Raw genomic sequence first — 17,175 nt, 5'->3', positions numbered from 1 at the left:
CTCTCTCCTCCCCTGGGTTTAGCTCACAGATGCTATATATTCAAGCATTGCATAGTGGTGTTATGTATTCAAAGGTGGGTTGACAGAACTAGGTACCAACACTTTTTGAGTTTATCTTGAAACACCGTTTGTTTTAATCAAACTTATAACTATATCCGGAAGGGGGGGGTTCTGGGGAAATTGATTATACCGTTCCAATTTATTTACTTGTTTCCTTAGGGAATTTGTACGCTGCTCTTAGGACTATTCTTTCGAAGCAGCTCAAATAACTAAAATAGTTCTGAAACTCATCAAAACAGAGACAGCAGAGCGATGAAGACTTTAGCTAACATTTCCCAGTTCTGACTACAGTTAACTATGGATTCCTGGTTGTTTGCTCAATTGCATGAAGGGAGCAGCGAAGCAACTATGCATAGACGTAGCCTTATTAAACCAAGATTCACTAATCTGTAGTCGGCCATAGTAAAAGTCAGGTTTAAACCTGTGGAATTCTGGGTAGTCTGGGCAAAAAGAAAGCCATCTGGCACCAGAAAGACTTCAGCTCAGTGCCTCAGAAGTCTCCAGGTGAAGGAGGGGGGAGGTGTTCCAGATGCTACAGCTGAAAGAAGCCTAATACTGGAAAACACACACACACACACACACCATGTAGGGCCTCTGAAGATGATCGTCATGTTTCATCCTTGATATTCAGACAGATTCATAGGCAAGTAGGGCAGTCTTGGAGGCCGCTGGGCCCAAAGATATATAGCACCTGGAAATGAACTGGAAACCAGTGCAGATCTTCATAGATTGGCAAAAGAAGACTTCCGGCACTAATCTTGGCAGAGAAAACCCAAACAGGCAAGGCTAATTGCCTCCCGACCTAAAGCAAAGTGTCTCCGCTCCGTCGGCTTAGTAGCTAACGGGGGAGTTTACATCAAGTTTATCAGCTGCCCCATTACAAAAGAGGAGTTTCTCCCTGAGATAAGGGTTTTGCTGTTGCTTCCTGCCAAGTCAGGGTTGAGATGAGCTCATTGAACATGGGCTGGACCTTCTGTGAGGCTGGCCCTGGCCGTCTGCATTGCCCAGCTTTCTCCATTCAGTGAGTAGACTTGACACCATAGGTAGATGTAACATCGAGCCCAAGAAGGACTTGGCTCATTCCCCAGGGCCTACAGAGAGCATCTGGAAGAGCCATGCTTGGCCGGCCTGTGCAGCAGAAGCCTCTTGTCTTCTGTTCCGGCAGCTGAACCTCATCCTCAGTGTGACTATAAACCATTTTTGTGGCTTGCAGGTTCCTGCACAAGAACCCCGAAGACCCCGCAGAGGTGCCACAGGGTTTCCTGAGTGACGTCAATCCTGTGAGTGCTGAGCCCAGAAGAGTGTTTTATTATTATTAATGCCTTGGACTAGGGAAGACAGAAGGAGGGAGGAGGAAGAGGTAGAGCTATGTTGAGAGAAAGAAATGGTGCGGCTTGAGAAGCAGGGGGTACTCAATTTTTATTTTTTTTGATGGAAAAGTAGAAAATTGCAAGAACAAGAAGGTATCACATTCCATTATATAATATGACAAGATTAAAGGAGAGGAACGAGAGGGCATAAAATATTAGAAATTGACATTTTTATTATTAAGAAGTGAGGTTAGCAATGCAGAAAGAAACTGCCAGGGAAGCATCTCATTGTTCTAACAATGCACACCTTGCTAAGGAGTTTTGTAAGGTGGTTCCTGCTAGGCCAACACCTTCTGTGTGTGCAATTTGGTAGGAGGTATAAGTGAATTAAGGGACGCGGGTGGCGCTGTGGGTTAAACCACAGAGCCTAGCACTTGCCAATCGGAAGGTCGGTGGTTCGAATCCCCGCGACGGAGTGAGCTCCTGTTGCTCGGTCCCTGCTCCTGCCAACCTAGCAGTTCGATAGCACGTCAAAGTGCAAGTAGATAAATAGGTACCACTCCAGCGGGAAGGTAAACAGTGTTTCCATGTGCTGCTCTGGTTTGCTAGAAGTGGCTTAGTCATGCTGGCCACATGACCTGGAAGCTGTACGCTGGCTCCCTCGGCCAATAAAGTGAGATGAGCGCCGCAATCTCAGAGTCGTCACGACTGGACCTAATGGTCAGGGGTCCCTTTACCTTTACCTATATAAGTAAATTGGAGCGTGTGGATCAGTGTGCGCCTGCCAACCTGGGCATCTCCTCCCAAGCAAGCCATGTAAAAATTGGTGAAGGCAGGTAACCACAAGAGCTCATGCGCTGCACCCATGAGTAGCAGGGCCGGCCCAATTCCGGGCCAGGAAAGAAGGGATGAGTGAAGATCTACATCAGGAACAAGGGCAGGAGAAAGAGACTGCTGTAGAGGCAGCATGGTGGGGGCTTCCAAGGTGGCGGCAGATAGGGTCTCAAAGGAGCACGCCACACCCGTCCCTGCCACCATGGCAGCAGCAGGTAGCGCGTTCCTTGGAGGCCGGATCTGCTGTCTCTGTGGATCCCGTTTCCTGAGGTGATCACCTCACTTTGCCTTCTGGGTGGGGTGTCCCTGGTGAGTAGAGAAAAATACTGTTGCATATTTTAATCAGCAGGGCTAAAGACTCTTTGGCCTGCCCATCTGAGAGAAAGGTTCTGTTGCCTTGTTTTAGTCTTTCCTGCCCGCTCCTTCCCATCTTTCTCTCTCTGTTCTCTCTCCCATTCCAGAACTCACTCTCTGTGATTGAGGAGGCTCTGGTGGACAGGTCTGTGTGTGGGGCCAAGCCTTTTACCAAATTCCAGTTTGAACGGCTTGGCTATTTCTCAGTCGATCCTGACAGCACGGGTGCAAAGGTCAGTTCCCAAAAGGGGCAAAAACCTGGAAGGGTCCCCCCCCCCCCCGTTCAAATGGCAAGGAAAGGAAAATTCACTTGCACATGAGGGATAACTTCTTGACAGGACGAGCGGTTGGACGGTGAAACAAACAGACTGCTTTGGAAGGTGTCAGACTCTCTCCTTTGATAGAGGTTTTCAGCCAGAGGCCGGATGGGGTCTCCTGCCAGGGATGATATACCAGTAGAGACCCTGTGTTGACAGGGAACCTTTGACTTTCCAGGTGTTGCTGAACTACAACTCCCATTGCTGACGGCTGTGTGGCCACTCTTGCTGCAGCTGATGGGAGTCGTTCAGCAATGTCCGGAGGGCCAAATGTTCCCCGGAACCTGCCTTTGAGCTTCCTTCTATCTTTTAACGGTTCCTGTAAAGGCCTCAAGGTCAGATTAATAATAATAATAATAATTATAATAATAAAATTTTATTTACGGTATATCCCGCCCTCCCCAGCCGAAGCCGGGCTCAGAGCGGCTAAAAACAATAAAATGATACACATTCTAAAATCATTTCATTATAAAATTAATTCAAATCAGATTAATGCCAACCAACTGGGCTAGAGTTCTGTGAGGATTGCCAAAGAAGGGAGTCAGGCTGTGCCCTGGCCAAAGGCCTGGTGGAACAGCTCTGTCTTGCAGGCCCTGCGGAAAGATGTCAAGTCCCGCAGGGCCCTGGTCTCTTGTGACAGAGCGTTCCACCAGATCGGAGCCACAGCCGAAAAAGCCCTGGCTCTGGTTGAAGCCAGCCTAACCTCTCTGTGGCCTAGGACCTTCAAGATGTTTTTGTTTGAAGACCGTAAGTTCCTCTGTGGGGACATACCAGGAGAGGTGGTCCCGTAGGTACGAGGGTCCTAGAGAGAAAAGCCGCTCTCTAAAATGGGAGGTGATGGGGAGGAAGAACTTGGCTGGCAAAGGACTCTTGCTAATGTCGCTTGCTTTCCCCCTGCAGCTTGTGTTCAACCGGACGGTGACTCTGAAGGAGGATCCTGGGAAAGTGTGATGATGCTTCTGCAGGCGGTTTCTCACCTTGCCCCAAGTTGCTCAGGAGTCACGTTCTTCCCCTGCATGGCAGGGGGTGATGCTCGCATGCAGCACCAGCACAGTTGCCTTAACATGCATCCTGGTTTCAGATCCATCACATCAATAAAAGGGAGCCTCTTTATGTTTTCCTGTGTTACTGGCTATTGCATGCAAGGGTGTGTGTGTGCACACTGATTTGAATCTGCAGGTTCAAATAATATTTATTGCCTTTCTGAAGTGGGGCTGCAAACTAGAATTATGATTCCTCCCCTTCAATTTCTTGGTGCTCGCCCCGCACTTGACGGGTGTGTTTGGAGAGGAAGGCATGTCGTGGAGAGAGTCCCGATGGGCAGATAAGCCGCATCCGATTCTGAGCCTCTCCACACCTCCTCAAGCCACAGTTTCCCACAGAAGTAAGATTCTAGGTGGGTTGTATGTCTAGGACTAAGGATGAGGCTACCACCTGCACTTAGATGGGGCTAAAGGTATGAATGATTTTTTAAGAGTTGTCCTCATCTCCTTCAGAGAGTATTTCCAGCTCCCATTCCTCCTTGCAGTCTTTCCTTCTGGCGGTTCCCTCACTGCGAGAAGCCAAGTTACAGGGAACCAGGCAGAGGGCCGCCTTGGTAGTGGCGCCCGCCCTGTGGAACGCCCTCCCACCAGATGTCAAAGAGAGCAACAACTACCAGACTTTTAGAAGACCTCTGAAGGCAGCCCTGTTTAGGGAAGCTTTTAATGTTTCATGCATTACTGTATTTTAATATTTTGTTGGAAGCCGCCCAGAGTGGCTGGGGAAGCCCAGCCAGATGGGCGGGGTATAAGTAATAAATTATTATTATTATTTCCGCATTTCATCTCCATCTGAGAGTTGCCTTGCACTTCAATAACAATGGATCAGAAATGGGCAATGGGGAAGAGAGCCTTTCTCATCGGTATTTTAAATCAGACCACTCTTTCAACCAGTGTTGTTTTCAATAGTATTTGTAAAAGAAGGCAGCCAAGGTCTGACCTTGTAGCTCTACTTTTACAAGGGAGGACATTTGTTGGCCATATGTCGTCCTTTTCCAGGACACATCCTCTTTTTTCATGGATACGTAAAATGAGAGTTGTGTCGCAGCAATCCATAATTAAAAGCAGAAGTCGGCAAACGTGTCCTCTTTTTTGCTCTTCAAAATATGGCAGCCCTATAAGGAGTGCCAGGTGGCACAAATGGTTCCCCTTGCAACTCCCCATTTTATCTTTAGAACCTTGAGTTTTGGCCCAGTGTTGATTTTGTTAAATTAAACAAAATCAACACTGAGGACGTAAGACAAGCCTGCTCCATCCATCCAGGGTCCCACCTCGTCACCATCCTGTTCTCAGTGGCCAACCAGAGGCCTTTGAGCAGCTTGAAAGCAGGACCTGAACGCAACAGAATTCGACCCACTTATGATTCACAGCATCTGGCATTCAGGGGCATACTGACCCCAATTGTGGAGGTACAGCCTTGTCCTCCATGATTTAGATCTAGATACCCGAAATTCTTCGTAAAAATTATGTGGGCTCGAAAACGGAAATGTCAACAAATCCCCACGGACTGAGAGCAGCTATTAAAATATACAGAATGGGCAGAAATGGATAAATTAACTGATAGACGAGAAGGAAGATGGCAGAATACCAACTTTGCTGGGAGGTAGACTTGATTTGCCAGTTACTGGAATTTACGACCGATGGCAACAAAAGTAAACCATAGCAGTGAGCAGCTGAACAGAAATTTCAACGACCTAGAGTATTGGGGGGGGGATAGCAGAAGCAATCTTGGGGGGCAGGGGGGAGGAAATGCACTCAGCTCTCACCTGTGGCTCCTAAAAACTGTCAGCATGTGACACAACCAGCAGACAGCTTTGCTGGCTCAACCAGGTGGGAAGTGAGGGGCAGATGGGGCCAGTCAACCTGGGAAGAAGGCAGACTCTGATCCTAAACTTCTGCCTTGCCGTACATTTGGGGGGACGGACCCTATGGAATAAACCCTACACAAATCGCTAAGCGGGTTGCAATTCCTGCAGCCAAGCTGGTGCATTGTTCTGCTTTCCTTTGGACCGCATCGGCGAGTCTTGTCGCCTGGGCAGCCCAGGACCGCCATACACACTGCCCACCCAGACTTGCACCCTGCAGAGGTCACTTTGGTGCTGCTAACGTAGCGTTTTGGCTTCAGCCCTGGAGGTGCACGCCATTGTCTCTTTAGATCAACGGATGCCAGCAATTCCTGGTATCCCGTCAGGGCCGCCCCCCCCCTTTCCCCCGCAAGCCCTTTATCAATGACAAAGGCAGGAACGCTCCTTCCGCGCCTGTCCGGCTCTGCAAAAGGCAACCCTTTCAAGCGCTTGATTTGCAACCGCCCAGCCGCGCGGTGCCCTTTCGGGTTTCTCCCTCTCCTCCTCGCCAAGCCCCGAAGCAAGCCCGCCCTCCACTGTCAAGGCCTGTCCAGCTCGCAGTACCCATTGCGGCGCTTGCTTCTGGGAAATGCGGACTGCTTCCCGGCTCTCCGCCCTCGCCTTGCCCGCTTGAGCAAAGCACACGACACCGGCTGCGCCATCGCGGGGTCCGCGCGCGTAAGAGCCGCCGCTGCGCACGAGGCTAGGGATCCTTCTCTCCCTCCCTCCCTCGGTTCACCTTTGGCCCCGATCGGAGAGGCCTGATCCCGGGCCATCGCTCGCTCCCTCTTGCACGGGTGACTCGCCCGCCGCCGCCTCCTCTCCTCCCAGAAAGAAAGGCTGGATGCGGGAGGGTCGCTGCACCTTTAAAGTCCTGCACATTTTCTGCAGTGTGTACAAACACCGAGGTCTAGCTTGCAAAGTTAGCAAGCCTAGGCCCTTGTTAAGGTGGGCTGGAGGAGGGTTGGCTCGGAAAGCCGCGCGGGTCGCTCTGTGCGCGCCCCCCCCCCAAGCAACCCACGCGCGACGGGTGCTGGCTGAGCAATGTCGCTGCTGCAAAAGAATAAATAGAGAGAGTACGAAATGCAAAACCCGCGCGCCAGGGGAAGCTTGGCCGGAGGAAGCCGAGCAGCGGCGGCGTCTCGCTCTGCTGGAGTGATGGCAGCCGAAGTTGTGTCACCTGCTGCTGCTGCTGCTGGCCCGTGCCACCTTAAGGGCCGGTTGTTGGTGCTGTGGAGTGGGAGGTTGTCAGCAAGCACATGGGGATATTAAAGCAGCCTGTGCTTTTCCTTTGCAGGCTTGGCACAGCCCGGCCTGGTCTCTGGGGTGCGGGCCGTAAGAGATGGAGGCAGGCCGGGCCCTCTCCCTCCTGGGCGAAGCACCTGCCGGAAGCCTCGCGGCAATCGTCCCCCCGGGCCCACGCGACAGACACCGGGGCCAACGTAGCGTGGTGGGTTAGGATGGCAAAAGCCTCTCTGAGCTCCGCAGGAAAGCTGAACTTGCACCAGAGCCACCTCTGACCCACATAATGGGCTATTGCAAGCTTGTATTTTAGGGAGCTGGTTTCTTGTTTTCAGCCTTGCAGCAGCAGTACCCAGCTGCACACACTTAATGTGATCTCACAACAATCCTATGAGGTAGCCATGGCTATTCCCATTGTAGAAGAGAGGAGAAACGGAGTGATATAATGCCAGTAGTAGTAGAAATATGTCCCCAGACATGGACCAGACCACCATACAGGTTTTCCTCCATACTGGAGAGAACGTATATTTGATACTTTTCTAGCAAACCATGCACATACCTTACATTTAAAGCACATCAACTCCCCCAAAGGATCCTGGGAGTGGTAGTTTTTATAAGAGTGCTGAGCATTGTACCTTCATGAGGGGTAAACTACACTTCCCAGCATTCACTGGGGGACACTATGTGCTTCAGATGTATGGTGTGTATGCCGCCTGTGACAAAGGGGAGGAAGCTAACCTTCATGTAATTTTTTTTAAAAGTACCAACTAGTACCACAAATATGGTTTAGATGCCTTGAATGCTCTGCTGCAGCAAGCTGGAAAGAAGTAGTTAATAGTGCCAGCCAAGCGGTGTAGAGTTATTTCATCCAGATGCTAAATCATTTCCCATTTTAAGCAAAAAACCAAACTTGGACATGTTTATTAATTTTTCTGTACTGGTCTCTGTGTGGCATGTGAGCTGGCTAGGTTTGGTTTGTCAATAATATGATACTCTTCAAGAGAGAATAGCTTTACTGTAGGTTTGGGAGAGAATGGTTGATTTCATGTGATTGACTGTCCTCTCTCCAGCCATAACTGGTGTGATGTTTCTGCATAGTATCAGTGAAACTAAAATATTCAGCCTTTGGTTGAACTGGCTTCAAGTTCAGGTGGACTCAGATTGGTCTACTGAGCCCACAGCTGCTTCTGTTGTCATTTCAGATAATAGAGACAGTTTTAGTAGCCACTGGCAGCAAAGAGCAGCATAATTTAACAGCAGGAACTGCTTAAACAGTCAATTAGCCCATCAGAGATATATTGCTAGGTTAGTTACCTTTGTTTTCTAGGGGAACTACTCTGCAAGAAAGGAGAGGAAATGTGCTTGTCATAAAAGAATGTGCTTTCTAATTTCCGTTTTGTGCTGTGGGATTTTGTTGGAGATCAATTCTTATTTATTAGCTTGTCGGTCTCCCCACTGCTGAATCCCTTTTCACTTGAATAAGGCTATTGGGAACAAATGGAAATCAAATTAATGTTGCAGTCCTGTATCCACTTACCTGTCCCACTGAATTCAATGAGAATTCGGAGCAGATTTTACATTATTTCATACAAATTTTGTTTTTGCATCTGAATGTCACATATTTGCATAAATCTCAAATGAGCAAGCTGCATTACTGCTATTAAGATTCCTTGTAAACTATTTCTATTGCTAACATGCATGGGGAAGGGCGGAGTTCTGTGTGAACCAAGCTGGGGCTATTTCTCTGAATTTCTTAAGAAAAACTTTGCTGAAGCCTAGGGAAAGGTTTTGGATGGTGAGGATTGCTTGAGATGCAGCACCATGTTTCATAACTGTGGACTTGCTGGGGAGATGCGGAACACTGTGTTGATCATTCTCTGAATTCTTTATTCCTGGAACAGACTCTGTGTCTGCAAAAGTGTTTCCTTTGTTCAGTACTGCTGCACAGAGCAGGTGTTAACCTCCTTTATTATATGATCTGATCTCTCAATAGCTGTAAAAGATTTGTGCCATTCTGAAAGCTCTTCTACTGAATCGTGCCCTAGAGAGCTCTTCAGCTGCTCCATCATGAGAACTCTTCTAAGATTTATCTATTACTTTGTATTAGCTGAAAATTAGGGATTTTTTCTTCCTTAAAGGCATGTTTCTGTAGATTCAAACTGTGAGTTTTCAAACTGTGGCTATGAAGCTTTAAATTTGTGATAGCAGGATTTTCCCTCTTTGAACTGAACTGTGGGTAAAAAAAAATCTTTTCATTGCTGCCACAAGCCTTTACCAATAGCTATAAAGTTTCAAAATGGGTGCAGCTCTATGCAAGCTGCTGATTAGATATTACAGCATTTTACCTAAGCTGCAGAGGCCTATAGTTGCTTGGCTTTTCCTTCACTCCAAACTAGAGTTCATTTCAACTGAAAAAGAATACCAATCTGCTCTGCAGAACGGCATTTCAAATTTCAATGTGCATATTGCCTGCTACTCATGAAAACAGTGTGCGACAGTTTGGGATTTTTTCCGAACCAGCATGTTAAGGAAATCTAGGTCTTTTATATAAGGTTATTTTATAATACAAAACATAAAGATGAGCGATTAATTGAGATTGGGAATTTCCCACAAGGTTTGTTCGCTCCTTTCTTCTCGAATAAAAACATTGTATATTTTATGAAACTACTCTTCCTGGCCTAGGTAGTGTTTCTTTCTTTTAGGAATGATTCCTGTAATACTTTCACAGCTTCCTAGACTCTGTCAGGCTTGCCCAGAAGCAAGGGACTTGCACTGGAAACTATGGCCTGCTTACAAAAATATACTGCGGAAATATGTCAGGTTACAACGGAGGGGTGTGCGGGGGTAGTGCTGTCTAACAAAAAAGGTGATTTCATAGTTCTGTAATGGCTTATACAGTTGTAGAAGGGACTGCTTATTCTTGCTAGAATATCTACTAGAGAAAAATCTTATTAATCTGTAAGGTTGTGCATGATTCCTCATTCGTTGTGGGATACCAACTCCCATTAATCTGCGACTATTAGCCATATGTCTGGCTGTTGGGAGGTTGACCCAGCCACATCTGCCCTAGGAGTAAGTGTCCAGATTAACCCCGGGGGGGTTGTCCTTAAATTCCTTGGTGCCGCAAGCTTTTCTGAGCCGGCACAAAGGAGCAGAAAGGGATGCCCTATGTAGGGGTGAAACAGAATTTAACCTTTTGGGGGGAGGGGGCGCAGTATGCCAGGGAAGGGGAACCTCTGGCTCCCCAAATGATGCTGGACTGCAAGACCTATCCCTAACCACTAGCCCTGCTGGCTGCAGCTGATGGGAACTGGCATCTAACAACCTCTGGAGGGTCCCAGGTTGGGGGGGGGGAGAGCTGTAGGATTGGAGTGGGGCCTTGAATTAGAGATGGGCAAGAGCGGGTGAGCCGGGCAACCTGCCCCTCAGCCCTAAGCTACTGATGGTAATGGGGCCCTTTATATGTCCAGCTGTCCTTTGTCAACAACAAATTGCCACTGTTTTTAGTGTTGAATATATGCTATATGGTAATTTATGGACCTAATAGGTATCTAAAGCCATTTGCACATAACAAAATATGTATTTTATCAAAGTAACTGTTGAACTGAAATACAATGAAGAAGTATATTAATAGTGGAATACAATTAAGAAGTAGTATATTTTGGGGGGGCCTCCAAGAGAGTGGGGCCCTAAGCTATAGCTTGTTTATCTTATGCTTAAATCCGGAACTGGCGCCCCTGGCACCCTCATCCCTCATTCCCCCTTTCTGGTCCCTCCCCCGCCTCCTACCCCTCCCGTCCCCTCCGTCGTCCGCTTTAAGGCGAGGGGCGTCTACTCGGCGCGCAGCTCTCGCGCGGCTTGGAGGCGGAGCTGTCGCGAGCTCGAGCCCGGGCGCCGATTGGTTGCGGCGGGTTGAATGTAAGATGGCGCCCAGGGACCTGTGAGGGGAAAAAAGACGCGGGGCCTGAGGTGGCGACGGCGCGAGGCGGCAGAGGGGCCGGGGTGAGGCGGCGCTGGGCGGGGACGTTGACAGCCGAGCGGCGGACGGGAGGGCTGGAGTGGGGGCGGGGGCTGGTGAAGAAGAAGAGGAGCTGCCTCAGACCGGGCGGGGTGGAGGAGGAGGAGAAGAAAAAGAATAGCGGCGGCGGGGGGGAGGGGTAGCGGGGCCTAAGCGCGCTCCCGCGAGCCCGGCTGTTGTGTGTGTGGCGCTGGGGAGCGCGTGCGCGCGCGTTCCGCGGTGGGGGGGCGGTGGGGGGGCAAAGAGAGAGGACCTCTTTGCGTGCGTGTTGGAATTGGAGACTCGTAGGGCGGGATCGGGCCGCGGCGCGCAGACTTCGAGGCCTTGCGTCGTTCGTTCCACGGTGCCCGCGGCCCCGCCTTGCGCTCCCGACTCTTCCCTTCACCAGCTCCCCCTCCCCGGTTCCAGAGGCGGCAGTAGGCGCGCGCGTTCCCGGCGTTTCGCGCGCTGGGAAGTCCACCACCAGGGCCCTGTGGGGCCGGGCGCGCGCCTTGGGTTTGCTGCTGCGGGCGCGCTCGCGCCGCTTCTCCTTCAAAGGCGCCGACTCGGGTGCAGCAGCAGTCGCAGGCGAAGTTCCAGGATGAGGCCGGCGGGCCCTAGTGCTGCAGAGACCCTGGGGAGGCGGGGTGAGCTGCCACGGCTGTGGCCAATTTTCCTCACTCTTCCCAAACCCCTTCGGCCGCCGCCGTTGCTTCTTCTCCTCCTCCTTTTCACCTAGCCATTCGCGCGCCAGTTTCGTGCGACCAAGGATGCTCATCTCCACCCTTGGCCAGAAGGCTAGAATAAATGGAGGCGAGGCGGAGCAAGGCGGGGCCTTTTCGGTGTGCTGGCCTTGTCTAGGAGCCTGCAATATTTACAAATACTGTACCTAAAAGCGCTTCGTGCTGTCCATTACAGTGGACCGTTGAGTGTAGCCTTGTACAATACCTCTGACAGGACAGTTACAGATAGGTAGCCGTGTTGGTCTGCCATAGTCAAAATAAAAAAATTCCTTCCAGTAGCACCTTAAAGACCAACTAAGTTAGTTCTTGGTATGAGCTTTCGTGTGCATGCACACTTCTTCAGATACACACGAAGAAGTATCTGAAGAAGTGTGCATGCACACAAAAGCTCATACCAAGAACTAACTTAGTTGGTCTTTAAGGTGCTACTGGAAGGAATTTTTTTATTCTGACAGGACAGTTAGGCTTACTTGAGTGATTCTCTCTCTCTCTCTTCCCCCACCCCATACACAAGCTGAGTAACTTTCCCTATTCAGCTGATTTCAGCTGTATGATTATCGGTCTCCGGATTTCGTTTTCCTTAAAACCCGATAGATACCTTTTAACACTGCTGTTTCCCTGCAACCAGTGACTGGGGGATTATTTGCCCTATTTATCATTACTAATGATAAAGAGATGAGTGGAGGAATCTACCGTGGGCCCTTTCCTGGCTTTCAATTCCTGTGGGTCTGTCATGTGAACTATTCCTTTAGCATCCCAGAGAGAGTTTTGTAGTACTTGAAAACCTAGGTTTTTGTGGATAAGACCACCTTTTGTTCCTATGCATTTTCTTAGGGCTCTTCTAGGCTTTCGGACCCTTGGCTGGAGCATTTGTAAATGTAAAGCACAATATGCTACCATTACTATGGAAATGCACTAATCAACTTTTATTCTAGCATGTGCCTAATGTCACAAACATGTCTTGATCAGTAGGGTGGGCAAAAGATTTGCCCAGATGGAACTGAGAATCTTGCTGCTTACTTGAATAATAGCACTAGTACAACTGTAGTGGGTGGGTGCATATAAACAAGAGGTTGCAGGTTCAGCCCCCCACAATCTCCAGATAGGTCTGGAAGTTACATTATTCTGAAACACTGCGGTCCTGCAGATGTTGCTTGACTACAACTTGCTTCATCCCAAACCATTGGCTGTGTTGCTTGGGGATGATGGAAATTTCATCAGTATCTGCAGGGCCAGAGGTTTCCCACACCTGGTGTAGACGATACAGATGTTCAAAACTTCCTGTATCTACTGAAGCCATGCCTGTGTTCTTTCACTTGCTTCCTCATTCAAGGTTTCTGAAACCTTATCCATCTGCAAGCTTTTATGCTAACACATTTTTACCAAGTTAGTTTATATTCTGCTATTCCTCCATCACAGAGCTCAAGGCAGCTCATATAAGTAAAGGGAGCATGTCACATACACATCACATAATTCAGCATGGAATACTGAGTAGTTCTTGTTTCAGAAAGTTTGCGTTTTAATTTTATTTTCTTAAAAGGCACTGGAATTAGAAAAGCTCTAGAATTGCCTTTTTAAAACAATGAAGTAGCTAGAAATGTGAAAAAAATGGGGAAAAGTGGGGGATTGGACTTTTTTGGAGGGGCCTTCACATCTCTACCAACTTTGTCATATAACATTGTCTTCTCCCTTTATATTTCTTAAATAAATACAATTAAAGTGGGGATGGAAAGGGTTTCTTTGTTCTGTCTTCTCCAGAATGTCACGAGTCTAAAAGAGTTCAGGACACGAATATCAGAAATACATACAGCATGGTGCCTGGTGAGTTTAGATTGTCTGCATACTACAAATGTGTGTGCTTTCAATAATGTTTAAGTTCTGAGAACTAACTGCTTGCTAATCAGTTGGCTTGGCCTGACTTTCCAGATTTAATATTTACATGAAAATGCAGATAAAGGAATACTTGTTTCCTTAGGCAGGAGTTGTTGTTTTACATATCATTTATTTCAATTTTTCCTGAAAGTTGATGAAATGCACATTATACCAAGGTCATGTAAGGATGAAAGCTCAGTAAACAAACAACTGATCTTTGATTCATATATGATTTCTGCAGCAATGGTATCATTAACATAAATGCATTTCTATATTTATGGATGTTGGCTAAAGCATTAACGCACTTGATATGCATTACTTTTTTCTGGATGGTATCTTGGCACAGTGACACTAGGCTGAAGAGTATCTCCTGCAATTCACTGGTGCTTGTAGCTTATATAATGGAAGGTGATTGCTTCAAGACTGGAAGATTCCAAGGAGGTAAAATAGCTTGTGATGGTTCAACTTGGGGTGAACAAATTTCCATTGTAGAATTCTTGTCAACTTTTGTCCTATACCACTTTAAGCTTCCTCCAGAGTTGATCTTGCTGCTTCTAAAATATTTGGTAAATGAAAGCTTCAAATGTTTAACTACTAATCTGCCTCAGTTTTATGAAACAGTGGTAGTGACAGTAGCACCTGTGAAAAGAAAAGTTGTTTCCTACCGGTAAATTACCGTATTTTTTTGCTCTATAAGACTCACTTTCCCCCTCCTAAACAGTAAGCGGAAATGTGTGTGTGTCTTATGGAGCGAATGCAGGCTGCGCAGCTATCCCAGCAAGAGGGATCGCTGATTTCGCTGTGCAGCAATCCCTCTTGTTGTTCTGGCTTCTGAGATTCAGAATATTTTTTTCTTGTTTTCCTCCTCCAAAAACTAGGTGCATCTTATGGTCTGGTGCGTCTTATAGAGCGAAAAATATGGTACATTAGGTTACAAAGGTGTGGACAAGGTAGGAAAATACTGTAACTGTGAATTTCAACTGTTCGCCAGTATTTAACTGGAAAAAGGATCTTAGAAGCAGTGGTAAAGTATTTCATGAGTTGGTCAAATCTTCTGAGGTAGAGAGTTATCAACCCTTACTGTATAATGTGTCTGGATGTGTCAAGATTTACAGGAAAGGAAAAATATATTTCTGGGTAACTTCTGTCAAACAACTTAGACTTGCTGTTGCTTCTTTTTGAAGTGGTGGCAGAAAAAGGCAACAGTTATAATGTTAGGCCAGATTTTTATCTTGATTTCAATCATTGGTTCTCAAAAGTATGAGATGTGTGATCCACCCTTTAATAATTTCATAGAAATAGAAATTAAGATCTTAAGTCCTAATTGTATTTAAAGGTACAGTGGTACCTTGGTTTATGAACTTAATCCGTTCCGGAAGTCCGTTCTTAAACCAAAACCGTTCTTAAACCGAGGCACGCTTTTCCTAATGAGGCCTCCCGCTGCTGGTGCCCTTCCACCATTCGGATTCCATTCTTAGACAGAGGTAAAGTTCTCAAACCAAACCAAGACACTATTTCCGGTTTTGCAGAGTTTGTAAACCAAATTGTTATTAAACTGGACTCTTCTTAAACCGAGGTACCACTGTACTTTGAAAGGCAGGCTCTTGAATATTGTATGACATTCTCTAGCTAGTATATTTGTGGAAATCATATCAGCCCTAGAAAATGGGGCCCATGAATATTTCCCAATGTTATAATAATACTTTATTAAGTAAGAATACTTTATTAAGTAACTCAGAATCTTATCCGTTTACATAAGATTGAGGCAAACTAAAAGGGTCTGCATTTCAAAATCCACTGATTTGAAAACAATGATGACTCCTTCAGTGTCTTGATAGCCATAATGTTCCAGAATCCATGTTGCCTTCCATTGGGCCAACCGAAATGCCCACAAAATAGCGTTTATCAGGCTATTTAACTGGGGAAGCTACTTTGTCTGCATCTGGTCAGAGTCCTAAATGGAATGTGGGAGGTAGTAGACATATAAATGAACCTCTCTTAGATATTATACAGGTTTCAGTTTTCACCTAGGACTTATGGGAAGAAGGAATGGTTAATTCCTCAAATCCAGCCATATGTCTCCATTGTTAGCTACTCCTAAAATTTGCAAAATTAAGGCGGTGGGCAGGGGAGACACACAGACTGTTCTTGTAACTTTTCCAGAATCTGACTATCCTTAGCAGCTTGATTAAATGTAAATTCCCTTGAGTAAGTGGGGCTTAGCAGTATGTTTGGAATTGGAGTATAATTTTATTCCAGTGTGAGGTCCAGTATTAAACCTGATAATTATTACCCCATTCTGTGACAGCAAAGCATTTGAAAAGGCTACTTCTTTGGCTAGAATCAGCTGATTCTAGCCAATGCCACCAAATGCTTTTCTGCCGGAAAAAGTGGTGTGTCAAAATGTTAGATTTAATCTCCTTTGCTGTTGGGGAATTGTGTTTACTGGGTCAGCAGCAAAGGGAATAGCATCATTAGTTCTGCCTTGCACAGCCAGAACATTTTTGCCACCTGGAACCTTGATTGGAAAAGTGGGGATCTTTTTTATTAAGCATCTTAATTTGAATACTTAAGTGGCTAAAATATGGGAGCAATATGTTTAACTTACAACTTTCTAGAAAAAGTAGATCAGATTTACTAGTTAAATATAAAGACTTCTCTAGGCAATGTGTATATTCTGCCCCTCTAAACTTTAACTATTAAATAGGCCTGATTTGAAAAACATTCTGTGACAGTGGCAGTCAATTTATGGGTCTTATTTTAAAAACATAATTACATTTTTGGCTTGGGTCTCTTACTTTTTGGATCCATCTGCATCTGATGATGTATCTGGCATGGCAAGTTTGCAACTATTCTTGTAGCAATTGGGCCTCATGTACGTTAAATGTAATTGATTCCTTTAGGTTTGCTTGGTGTGATATTGATGCCCATGATCTGTGGGAAAGTTTCTAGTGCTTTACTTTTCTGCAGAAAATTTTCCATAAATTCAGTAGCAACAATGAATGGGTGCCAATTACAGATACAATATTGTGCAAGTGTGGCAGTTTCAAAGTTTTTAGCTTTGCTTTCTAAATACAGGTAAAATGAGTATTATTTTATATATAATAAAATATATAAATTAGATCACTCTCATAATTTGCATAGGATCCCACCTGAAAATCTACATAATTGTTGGGGCCTCATTTATACATGGAGTACTGCATTTGCTGCCTTCCTGATGGTTGCTGCCACATGACGATTGCTAATAACTGCAATTTCCATCCTCACAGAGTGAATCATGTAGTTATACCATGATGCCAATTTGACCCAATTTGGTTATTCATTGCTGGCATGGTATGTTCCATCCTAATAATGTAGATGGAAGTTGCAGATGATACCAAGAGTAGTGCAGGGAGCCACCATGGGGCAGCAGCATTCATGGTGCTCCATATAATATGTAGCCAGGGCCAGAGACATCTGCCTGACTATTCAAAAACAAGAAATTTGATAGAGGGCCCAGACATCATCTTCTGGTCTCAATGGTAGCTGAAATCTGAGACATGTGTTTGAGTCCTACAGTAGT

At 46.5% G+C, this 17,175-nt stretch overlaps 2 protein-coding genes across 4 annotated transcripts in view; both read left to right on the top strand.

Annotated features, from left to right (window-relative positions):
- The window catches only part of QARS1 (glutaminyl-tRNA synthetase 1), a 30,961-nt gene extending 26,973 nt beyond the window's left edge, over positions 1-3,988 (top strand). Inside the window, exons 22-24 of the mRNA XM_082209567.1 lie at positions 1,274-1,340; positions 2,666-2,791; positions 3,776-3,988. Coding sequence (XP_082065693.1) covers positions 1,274-1,340; positions 2,666-2,791; positions 3,776-3,826 — 244 coding nt within the window. The 3' untranslated portion in view covers positions 3,827-3,988. The remainder of the gene's footprint in view (positions 1-1,273; positions 1,341-2,665; positions 2,792-3,775) is intronic.
- A 6,890-nt stretch (positions 3,989-10,878) lies between these two features.
- Positions 10,879-17,175, top strand: part of QRICH1 (glutamine rich 1) — a 28,263-nt gene continuing 21,966 nt past the window's right edge. The window contains exons 1-2 of one of the 3 annotated variants that reach the window (XM_082209569.1): positions 10,898-11,003; positions 13,500-13,562. The gene's annotated coding sequence lies outside the window, so the exon portion shown is untranslated. Of the gene's footprint in view, positions 11,004-13,499; positions 13,563-17,175 lie in introns of all 3 variants that reach the window. The other 2 variants (XM_082209568.1, XM_082209570.1) reach the window with 2 other exon arrangements.

This window comes from Podarcis vaucheri, assembly GCF_965113315.1.
Source record: "Podarcis vaucheri genome assembly, chromosome: 2".
Lineage (NCBI taxonomy): Eukaryota > Metazoa > Chordata > Lepidosauria > Squamata > Lacertidae > Podarcis > Podarcis vaucheri.
This window is presented reverse-complemented; position numbering and strand designations above follow the sequence as displayed.